Source organism: Chiloscyllium plagiosum, unplaced genomic scaffold (assembly GCF_037043375.1).
Source record: "Chiloscyllium plagiosum isolate Xiang-an unplaced genomic scaffold, Cpla_swu_hap1 HiC_scaffold_25, whole genome shotgun sequence".
NCBI lineage: Eukaryota > Metazoa > Chordata > Chondrichthyes > Orectolobiformes > Hemiscylliidae > Chiloscyllium > Chiloscyllium plagiosum.
In genome coordinates, this window is record NW_028270163.1 from 20,236,345 (window position 1) to 20,247,760 (window position 11,416).

Below are 11,416 nucleotides of genomic sequence, written 5' to 3' on the forward strand. Positions count from 1 at the left end.
TTCTATGTTCTATGATCCTGCTCCACAGCTACTTGACGAAGGAGAAACGCCCCGAAAGCTCGTGCTTCCAAATAAACCTCATGATTTGGAGATGCCAGTGTTGGACTGGGGTGTACAAAGTTAAAAATCACACAACACCAGGTGAGAGTCCAACAGATTTAAGTGGAAGCACTAGCTTTCAGAGCAACGCGCCTTCATCAGGTGGTTGTGACCTGATGAAGGAGAAGCGGTCTGAAAGCTAATGCTTCCAAATAAACCTGTTGGACTATAACCTGGTGTTGTGTGATTTTTAACCAAATAAACCTGTTGGACTACAACTGAGTGTTGAGTGATTTTTAACCAAACAAACCTGTTGGACTATAACTGAGTGTGGTGTGATTATGTGGAGATTGCATTTTGAGGTTAATTTGGTCTCCCCTGTGGATTGTAGCGGTAGCCTTTAACCTTCGGGAGGGACAAGGAGAGCTGAGTGTTTGAGGAGGAGGTTAATCCTGTGCCTCTGGCAGGGGGTGTGGGTCAGGCCTGCGGGAGGAGGAGGCTACTCGGCCCACTACAGCCGTGCTAGCAGGTGCGCGGTGATGGCCGCGGCCGAGCTGCTGTCCCTGGAGCAGCAGCTGTCGTGCTCCATCTGCCTGGAGGTGTTCTCCGAGCCGGTCAACCTGCCGTGCGGGCACACCTTCTGCCTGGGCTGCATCGACAAGAACTGGCAGCAGAGCCCGGCCAGCGCCTGCCCCCAGTGCCGGGCCACCTTCACCCCCAGGCCTCCCCTCCGCAAAAACATCGTGCTGTGCGGCATCGTCGACGAGTTTAACCGCCTGGGCCAGGCGCAGGCCCGGAGGCAGGAGCCGGAGCCGGACTCAGCCTCGGCCTCGCGTGTGCCGTGTGACCGCTGCGGCGACGCCAAGGCGGTCAGGTCGTGCTGGGCCTGCCTGTCCAGCCTGTGTGAGGCCCACCTGCGGCCCCACTACCAGGACGAGCAGCAGTACCGCGGGCACCAGCTCACCGAGCCCGTGGCCGGCCTGAGCCGCCGCCGGTGCCCGCTCCACGGGAAGCTGCTCGAGTTCTTCTGCCGCAGCGACGGCGCCTGCCTGTGCGGCCTGTGCATCCTGCACCAGCACCGGGAGCACACCGTACTCGGCGCCGAGGAGGAAGCCGCCCGCCTCAAGGTATGAGGTGCGCGGCCTCTCCCTCTGTCACTAAACAACCCCCTCCACCCCATCCCTCTCTTCCCCCTCCCCCCCCAATCTCCCTCCCCCCCCCCCCAATCTCCCTCCCCCCCCCCCCAATCTCCCTCCCCCCCCCCCCCAATCTCTCCCCCCCCCCCAATCTCCCCCCCCCCCAATCTCTCCCCCCCCCAATCTCCCCCCCCCAATCTCCCCAATCTCCCCCCCTCCCCCTCTCCCCCTCCCCAATCTCCCCCCCCAATCTGCCCCCCCAATCTCCCCCTCTCCCCCCCCCCAATCTCCCCCCCTCCCCCCCCCCAATCTCCCCCCCTCCCCCCCCCAATCTCCCCCCTCCCCCCCCCAATCTCCCCCCCTCCCCCCCCCAATCTCCCCCCCTCCCCCCCCCAATCTCCCCCCCTCCCCCCCCCAATCTCCCCCCCTCCCCCCCCCAATCTCCCCCCCTCCCCCCCCCAATCTCCCCCCCTCCCCCCCCCCAATCTCCCCCCCTCCCCCCCCCCAATCTCCCCCCTCCCCCCCCCAATCTCCCCCCCTCCCCCCCCCAATCTCCCCCCCTCCCCCCCCAATCTCCCCCCCTCCCCCCCCCAATCTCCCCCTCTCCCCCCAAACTCCCCCTCCCCCCCCAAACCCCCCCCCCAAACTCCCCCTCCCCCCCCCAAACTCCCCCTCCCCCCAAACTCCCCCTCCCCCCCAAACTCCCCTCCCCCCCAAACTCCCCCTCCCCCCCCCCCAAACTCCCCCTCCCCCCCCCAAACTCCCCCTCCCCCCCCAAACTCCCCCTCCCCCCCCCCAAACTCCCCCTCCCCCCATCTCCCCTCCCCCACCATCTCCCCCTCCCCCCCACCTCCACCTCCACCTCCCCCTCCCCTCCCCTCCCCTCCCCTCCCCTCCCCTCCCCTCCCCCCCTCCCCTCCCCCCTCCCCCTCCCCCCCCTCCATCTCCCCCCTCCCCCTCCCCCCCCTCCATCTCCCCCTCCCCCCCCTCCATCTCCCCCTCCCCCCCTCCATCTCCCCCTCCCCCCCTCCATCTCCCCCTCCCCCCCCTCCATCTCCCCCTCCCCCCCCTCCATCTCCCCCTCCCCCCCACCATCTCCCCCTCCCCCTCCCCCCCTCCATCTCCCCCTCCCCCCATCTCCCCCTCCCCCCTCCCCCTCCCCCCCCCATCCCCCCCCCTCCCCCCATCCCCCCCCTCTCCCCTCCCCCCCCATCCCCCCCCCTCCCCCCCTCCCCCCCCTCCCCCCTCCCCCCCCATCCCCCCTCCCCCCCATCCCCCCATCCCCCCATCTCCCCCTCCCCCCCCTCCCCCCCTTCTCCCCATCTCCCCCTCCCCCCCCATCTCCCCCTCCCCCCCCATCTCCCCCTCCCCCCATCTCCCCCTCCCCCCCCATCTCCCCCTCCCCCCCCATCTCCCCTCCCCCCCATCTCCCCTCCCCCCCCATCTCCCCCTCCCCCCCCACCTCCCCCTCCCCCCCCATCTCCCCCTCCCCCCCCATCTCCCCCTCCCCCCCCCATCTCCCCCTCCCCCCCCATCTCCCCCTCCCCCCCCCATCTCCCCCTCCCCCCCCCATCTCCCCCTCCCCCCCCATCTCCCCCTCCCCCCCCATCTCCCCCTCCCCCCCCATCTCCCCCTCCCCTCCCCCCCCCCCATCTCCCCCTCCACCCCATCTCCCCCTCCACCCCATCTCCCCCTCCACCCCCATCTCCCCCTCCACCCCATCTCCCCTCCACCCCATCTCCCCCTCCACCCCATCTCCCCCTCCACCCCATCTCCCCCCCCCCCCATCACCCCATCACCCCCATCTCCCCCTCCCCCCCCCATCTCCCCCCTCCCCCCCATCCCCCCCTCCCCCCCATCCCCCCCTCCCCCCCATCCCCCCCTCCCCCCCATCTCCCCCCCCATCTCCCCCCCCATCTCCCCCCCCCATCTCCCCCTCCCCCCATCTCCCCCTCCCCCCCATCTCCCCCTCCCCCCCCATCTCCCCCTCCCCCCCCATCTCCCCCTCCCCCCCATCTCCCCCTCCCCCCATCTCCCCTCCCCCCCATCTCCCCCTCCCCCCCATCTCCCCCTCCCCCCCCATCTCCCCCTCCCCCCATCTCCCCCTCCCCCCCCCATCTCCCCCTCCCCCCCCCATCTCCCCTCCCCCCCCATCTCCCCTCCCCCCCATCTCCCCCTCCCCCCCCATCTCCCCCTCCCCCCCCATCTCCCCTCCCCCCCCCATCTCCCCTCCCCCCCCATCTCCCCCTCCCCCCCCCATCTCCCCCTCCCCCCCCATCTCCCCCTCCCCCCATCTCCCCCTCCCCCCCCATCTCCCCCTCCCCCCCATCTCCCCCTCCCCCCCCCATCTCCCCCTCCCCCCCCCATCTCCCCCTCCCCCCCCCATCTCCCCCTCCCCCCCCATCTCCCCCTCCCCCCCCATCTCCCCCTCCCCCCCATCTCCCCCTCCCCCCCCCATCTCCCCCTCCCCCCATCTCCCCCTCCCCCCCATCTCCCCCTCCCCCCCATCTCCCCCTCCCCCCCATCTCCCCCTCCCCCCCATCTCCCCCTCCCCCCATCTCCCCCTCCCCCCCATCTCCCCCTCCCCGCCATCTCCCCCTCCCCCCCATCTCCCCCTCCCCCCATCTCCCCCTCCCCCCCATCTCCCCCTCCCCTCCATCTCCCCCTCCCCTCCATCTCCCCCTCCCCTCCATCTCCCCCTCCCCCCCCCATCTCCCCCCCCATCTCCCCCCCCACCCCCCCCCCCCATCTCCCCCTCCCCCCCCATCTCCCCCTCCCCCCCATCTCCCCCTCCCCCCCATCTCCCCCTCCCCCCCCATCTCCCCTCCCCCCCCATCTCCCCTCCCCCCCCATCTTCCCCTCCCCCCCCATCTCCCCCCCCCCCCCATCTCCCCTCCCCCCCCATCTTCCCCTCCCCCCCCATCTTCCCCTCCCCCCCCACTCCCCTCCCCCCCCATCTTCCCCTCCCCCCCCATCTCCCCTCCCCCCCCATCTTCCCCTCCCCCCCCATCTCCCCCTCCCCCCCCCATCTCCCCCTCCCCCCCCCATCTCCCCTCCCCCCCCATCTCCCCTCCCCCCCCCATCTCCCCCTCCCCCCCCATCTCCCCCTCCCCCCCATCTCCCCCTCCCCCCCCATCTCCCCCTCCCCCCCCATCTCCCCCTCCCCCCCCATCTCCCCCTCCCCCCCATCTCCCCCTCCCCCCCCATCTCCCCATCTCCCCCCCCCATCTCCCCCTCCCCCCCCCCATCTCCCCTCCCCCCCCATCTCCCCCTCCCCCCCCCATCTCCCCCTCCCCCCCCCCATCTCCCCCTCCCCCCCCCCATCTCCCCCTCCCCCCCCCCATCTCCCCCTCCCCCCCCCCCAACTCCCCCTCCCCCCCCCCATCTCCCCCTCCCCCCCCCATCTCCCCCTCCCCCCCCATCACCCCCCCCCCCATCTCCCCCCCACCCATCTCCCCCCCCACCCCATCTCCCCCCCCACCCCATCTCCCCCCCCACCCCATCTCCCCCCCCACCCCATCTCCCCCCCCACCCCATCTCCCCCTCCACCCCATCTCCCCCTCCACCCCATCTCCCCCTCCACCCCATCTCCCCCTCCACCCCATCTCCCCCTCCACCCCATCTCCCCCTCCACCCCATCTCCCCCTCCACCCCATCTCCCCCTCCACCCCATCTCCCCCTCCACCCCATCTCCCCCTCCACCCCATCTCCCCCTCCACCCCATCTCCCCCTCCCCCTCCTCCTCCTTCCCCCCCATCTCCCCCTCCTCCTCCTTCCCCCCGTCTCCCCCTCCTCCTCCTCCTTCCCCCCATCTCCCCCCCCCCCCCATCTCCCCCTCCCCCCCCCCCATCTCCCCCTCCCCCCCCCCATCTCCCCCTCCCCCCCCCCATCTCCCCTCCCCCCCCCCCATCTCCCCCTCCCCCCCCCATCTCCCCCTCCCCCCCCCCCATCTCCCCCTCCCCCCCCCATCTCCCCCACCCCCCCCCCCCCCCATCTCCCCCTCCCCCCCCCCATCTCCCCCTCCCCCCCCCCCCCATCTCCCCCCCCCCCATCTCCCCCTCCCCCCCCCATCTCCCCCTCCCCCCCATCTCCCCCTCCCCCCCCCCCATCTCCCCTCCTCCTCCTCCTTCCCCCCATCTCCCCCTCCTCCTCCTCCTTCCCCCCATCTCCCCCTCCTCCTCCTCCTTCCCCCCGTCTCCCCCTCCTCCTCCTCCTCCTCCTCCTCCCCCCGTCTCCCCCTCCTCCTCCTCCTCCTCCTCCTTCCCCCCGTCTCCCCCTCCTCCTCCTCCTCCTCCTCCTTCCCCCCGTCTCCCCCTCCTCCTCCTCCTCCTCCTTCCCCCATCTCCCCCTCCCCCTCCTTCCCCCCATCTCCCCCTCCTCCTCCTTCCCCCCGTCTCCCCCTCCTCCTCCTCCCTCCTCCTCCTCCTTCCCCCCCATCTCCCCCTCCCCCCCCCCATCTCCCCCTCCCCCCCCCCCCATCTCCCCCTCCCCCCCCATCTCCCCCTCCCCCCCCCATCTCCCCCTCCCCCGCCCCCATCTCCCCCTCCCCCCCCATCTCCCCCTCCCCCCCCCCCCATCTCCCCCTCCCCCCCCCATCTCCCCCTCCCCCCCCCATCTCCCCCTCCCCCCCCCATCTCCCCCTCCCCCCCCCCATCTCCCCCTCCCCCCCCCCATCTCCCCCTCCCCCCCCATCTCCCCCTCCCCCCCCCATCTCCCCCTCCCCCCCCCCCCCCATCTCCCCCTCCCCCCCCCCATCTCCCCCTCCCCCCCCCCATCTCCCCCTCCCCCCCCCCCATCTCCCCCTCCCCCCCCCCATCTCCCCCTCCCCCCCCCCCCATCTCCCCCTCTCCCCACCCCCACTCTCCCCCTCTCCCACCCCCACTCTCCCCCTCTCCCCACCCCCACTCTCCCCTTCTCCCCACCCCCACTCTCCCCCTCTCCCCACCCCCACTCTCCCCCTCTCCCCACCCCCACTCTCCCCTCTCCCCACCCCCCCTCTCACCTCACCCCCTCTCCCCTCTCCCACCCCCACTCTCCCCCTCTCCCCACCCCCACTCTCCCCCTCTCCCCACCCCACTCTCCCCCTCTCCCCACCCCCACTCTCCCCCTCTCCCCACCCCCACTCTCCCCCTCTCCCACCCCCACTCTCCCCCTCTCCCCACCCCCACTCTCCCCCTCTCCCCACCCCCACTCTCCCCCTCTCCCCACCCCCACTCTCCCCCTCTCCCCACCCCCACTCTCCCCCTCTCCCCACCCCCACTCTCCCCCTCGCCCCACCCCCACTCTCCCCCTCGCCCCACCCCCACTCTCCCCCTCGCCCCACCCCCACTCTCCCCCTCGCCCCACCCCCACTCTCCCCCTCGCCCCACCCCCACTCTCCCCCTCGCCCCACCCCCACTCTCCCCCTCGCCCCACCCCCACTCTCCCCCCTCGCCCCACCCCCACTCTCCCCCTCGCCCCCACCCCCACTCTCCCCCTCGCCCCACCCCCACTCTCCCCCTCGCCCCCACCCCCACTCTCCCCTCGCCCCCACCCCCACTCTCCCCCTCGCCCCCACCCCCACTCTCCCCCTCGCCCCCACCCCCACTCTCCCCCTCGCCCCCACCCCCACTCTCCCCCTCGCCCCCACCCCCACTCTCCCCCTCGCCCCCACCCCCACTCTCCCCCTCGCCCCACCCCCACTCTCCCCCTCGCCCCCACCCCACTCTCCCCCTCGCCCCCACCCCACTCTCCCCCTCGCCCCCACCCCCACTCTCCCCCTCGCCCCCACCCCCACTCTCCCCTCGCCCCCACCCCTCCCCTCCCCACCCCACTCTCCCCCTCGCCCCCACCCCCACTCTCCCCCTCGCCCCCACCCCCACTCTCCCCCTCGCCCCCACCCCCACTCTCCCCCTCGCCCCCACCCCCACTCTCCCCCTCGCCCCCACCCCCACTCTCCCCCTCGCCCCCACCCCCACTCTCCCCCTCGCCCCCACCCCCACTCTCCCCCTCGCCCCCACCCCCACTCTCCCCCTCGCCCCCACCCCCACTCTCCCCCTCGCCCCCACCCCCACTCTCCCCCTCGCCCCCACCCCCACTCTCCCCCTCGCCCCCACCCCCACTCTCCCCCTCGCCCCCACCCCCACTCTCCCCCTCGCCCCCACCCCCACTCTCCCCCTCGCCCCCACCCCCACTCTCCCCTCGCCCCCACCCCCACTCTCCCCCTCGCCCCCACCCCCACTCTCCCCCTCGCCCCCACCCCACTCTCCCCCTCGCCCCCACCCCCACTCTCCCCCTCGCCCCCACCCCCACTCTCCCCCTCGCCCCCACCCCCACTCTCCCCCTCGCCCCCACCCCCACTCTCCCCCTCGCCCCCACCCCCACTCTCCCCCTCGCCCCCACCCCCACTCTCCCCCTCGCCCCCACCCCCACTCTCCCCCTCGCCCCCACCCCCACTCTCCCCTCGCCCCCACCCCCACTCTCCCCCTCGCCCCCACCCCCACTCTCCCCCTCGCCCCCACCCCACTCTCCCCCTCGCCCCCACCCCCCACTCTCCCCCTCGCCCCCACCCCCACTCTCCCCCTCGCCCCCACCCCCACTCTCCCCCTCGCCCCCACCCCCACTCTCCCCTCGCCCCCACCCCCACTCTCCCCCTCGCCCCCACCCCCACTCTCCCCCTCGCCCCCACCCCCCACTCTCCCCCTCGCCCCCACCCCCACTCTCCCCCTCGCCCCCACCCCCACTCTCCCCCTCGCCCCCACCCCCACTCTCCCCCTCGCCCCCACCCCCACTCTCCCCCTCGCCCCCACCCCCACTCTCCCCCTCGCCCCCACCCCCACTCTCCCCCTCGCCCCCACCCCCACTCTCCCCCTCGCCCCCACCCCCACTCTCCCCCTCGCCCCCACCCCCACTCTCCCCCTCGCCCCCACCCCCACTCTCCCCCTCGCCCCCACCCCCACTCTCCCCCTCGCCCCCACCCCCACTCTCCCCCTCGCCCCCACCCCACTCTCCCCCTCGCCCCCACCCCCACTCTCCCCCTCGCCCCCACCCCCACTCTCCCCCTCGCCCCACCCCCACTCTCCCCTCGCCCCACCCCCACTCTCCCCCCTCGCCCCCACCCCCACTCTCCCCCTCGCCCCCACCCCCACTCTCCCCCTCGCCCCCACCCCCACTCTCCCCCTCGCCCACCCCACTCTCCCCCTCGCCCCCACCCCCACTCTCCCCCTCGCCCCCACCCCCACTCTCCCCCTCGCCCCCACCCCCACTCTCCCCCTCGCCCCACCCCCACTCTCCCCCTCGCCCCCACCCCCACTCTCCCCCCTCGCCCCCACCCCCACTCTCCCCCTCGCCCCCACCCCCACTCTCCCCCTCGCCCCCACCCCCACTCTCCCCCTCGCCCCCACCCCCACTCTCCCCCTCGCCCCCACCCCCACTCTCCCCCTCGCCCCCACCCCCACTCTCCCCCTCGCCCCCACCCCACTCTCCCCCTCGCCCCCACCCCCACTCTCCCCCTCGCCCCCACCCCCACTCTCCCCCTCGCCCCCACCCCCACTCTCCCCCTCGCCCCCACCCCCACTCTCCCCCTCGCCCCCACCCCCACTCTCCCCCTCGCCCCCACCCCCACTCTCCCCCTCGCCCCCACCCCCACTCTCCCCCTCGCCCCCACCCCCACTCTCCCCCTCGCCCCCACCCCCACTCTCCCCCTCGCCCCCACCCCCACTCTCCCCCTCGCCCCCACCCCCACTCTCCCCCTCGCCCCCACCCCCACTCTCCCCCTCGCCCCCACCCCCACTCTCCCCCTCGCCCCCACCCCCACTCTCCCCCTCGCCCCCACCCCCACTCTCCCCCTCGCCCCCACCCCCACTCTCCCCCTCGCCCCCACCCCCACTCTCCCCCTCGCCCCCACCCCCACTCTCCCCCTCGCCCCACCCCCACTCTCCCCCTCGCCCCCACCCCCACTCTCCCCCTCGCCCCCACCCCCACTCTCCCCCTCGCCCCCACCCCCACTCTCCCCCTCGCCCCCACCCCCACTCTCCCCCTCGCCCCCACCCCCACTCTCCCCCTCGCCCCCACCCCCACTCTCCCCCTCGCCCCCACCCCCACTCTCCCCCTCGCCCCCACCCCCACTCTCCCCCTCGCCCCCACCCCCACTCTCCCCCTCGCCCCCACCCCCACTCTCCCCCTCGCCCCCACCCCCACTCTCCCCCTCGCCCCCACCCCCACTCTCCCCCTCGCCCCCACCCCCACTCTCCCCCTCGCCCCCACCCCCACTCTCCCCCTCGCCCCCACCCCCACTCTCCCCCTCGCCCCCACCCCCACTCTCCCCTCGCCCCACCCCCACTCTCCCCCTCGCCCCCACCCCCACTCTCCCCCTCGCCCCACCCCCACTCTCCCCTCGCCCCCACCCCCACTCTCCCCCTCGCCCCCACCCCCACTCTCCCCCTCGCCCCCCCCACCCCCACTCTCCCCCTCGCCCCCACCCCCACTCTCCCCCTCGCCCCCACCCCCCACTCTCCCCCTCGCCCCCACCCCCACTCTCCCCCTCGCCCCCACCCCCACTCTCCCCCTCGCCCCCACCCCCACTCTCCCCCTCGCCCCCACCCCCACTCTCCCCCTCGCCCCACCCCCACTCTCCCCTCGCCCCCACCCCCACTCTCCCCTCGCCCCACCCCACTCTCCCCCTCGCCCCCACCCCCACTCTCCCCCTCGCCCCCACCCCCACTCTCCCCCTCGCCCCCACCCCCACTCTCCCCCTCGCCCCCACCCCCACTCTCCCCCTCGCCCCCACCCCCACTCTCCCCCTCGCCCCCACCCCCACTCTCCCCTCGCCCCACCCCCACTCTCCCCTCGCCCCCACCCCCACTCTCCCCTCGCCCCCACCCCCACTCTCCCCCTCGCCCCCACCCCCACTCTCCCCCTCGCCCCCACCCCCACTCTCCCCCTCGCCCCACCCCCACTCTCCCCCTCGCCCCCACCCCCACTCTCCCCCTCGCCCCCACCCCCACTCTCCCCCTCGCCCCCACCCCCACTCTCCCCCTCGCCCCCACCCCCACTCTCCCCCTCGCCCCCACCCCCACTCTCCCCCTCGCCCCCACCCCCACTCTCCCCCTCGCCCCCACCCCCACTCTCCCCCTCGCCCCCACCCCCACTCTCCCCCTCGCCCCCACCCCCACTCTCCCCCTCGCCCCCACCCCCACTCTCCCCCTCGCCCCCACCCCCACTCTCCCCCTCGCCCCCACCCCCACTCTCCCCCTCGCCCCCACCCCCACTCTCCCCCTCGCCCCCACCCCCACTCTCCCCCTCGCCCCCACCCCCACTCTCCCCCTCGCCCCCACCCCCACTCTCCCCCTCGCCCCCACCCCCACTCTCCCCCTCGCCCCCACCCCCACTCTCCCCCCTCGCCCCCACCCCCACTCTCCCCTCGCCCCCACCCCCACTCTCCCCCTCGCCCCCACCCCCACTCTCCCCCTCGCCCCCACCCCCACTCTCCCCCTCGCCCCCACCCCCACTCTCCCCTCGCCCCCACCCCCACTCTCCCCCTCGCCCCCACCCCCACTCTCCCCCTCGCCCCCACCCCCACTCTCCCCCTCGCCCCCACCCCCACTCTCCCCCTCGCCCCCACCCCCACTCTCCCCCCTCGCCCCCACCCCCACTCTCCCCCTCGCCCCCACCCCCACTCTCCCCCTCGCCCCACCCCCACTCTCCCCCTCGCCCCCACCCCCACTCTCCCCCTCGCCCCCACCCCCACTCTCCCCCTCGCCCCCACCCCCACTCTCCCCCTCGCCCCCACCCCCACTCTCCCCCTCGCCCCCACCCCCACTCTCCCCCTCGCCCCCACCCCCACTCTCCCCCTCGCCCCCACCCCCACTCTCCCCCTCGCCCCCACCCCCACTCTCCCCCTCGCCCCCACCCCCACTCTCCCCCTCGCCCCCACCCCACTCTCCCCCTCGCCCCCACCCCACTCTCCCCCTCGCCCCCACCCCCACTCTCCCCCTCGCCCCCACCCCCACTCTCCCCCTCGCCCCCACCCCCACTCTCCCCCTCGCCCCACCCCCACTCTCCCCCTCGCCCCCACCCCCACTCTCCCCCTCGCCCCCACCCCCACTCTCCCCCTCGGCCCCCACCCCCACTCTCCCCCTCGCCCCCACCCCCACGTCTCCCCCTCGCCCCCACCCCACTCTCCCCCTCGCCCCCACTCCCCACTCTCCCGCCTCGCCCCCACCCCCACGTCTCCCCCTCTCCCCCCACCCCCACTTCTCCCC

The 11,416-nt window shown here is 75.6% G+C and overlaps 1 protein-coding gene across 1 annotated transcript in view; it reads left to right on the forward strand.

Moving 5' to 3' along the window:
* Positions 1-319: 319 nt before the first annotated feature.
* Positions 320-11,416, forward strand: part of LOC122562044 (E3 ubiquitin/ISG15 ligase TRIM25-like) — a 42,342-nt gene continuing 31,245 nt past the window's right edge. Inside the window, exon 1 of the mRNA XM_043714494.2 lies at positions 320-1,166. Coding sequence (XP_043570429.2) covers positions 579-1,166 — 588 coding nt within the window. The 5' untranslated portion in view covers positions 320-578. The remainder of the gene's footprint in view (positions 1,167-11,416) is intronic.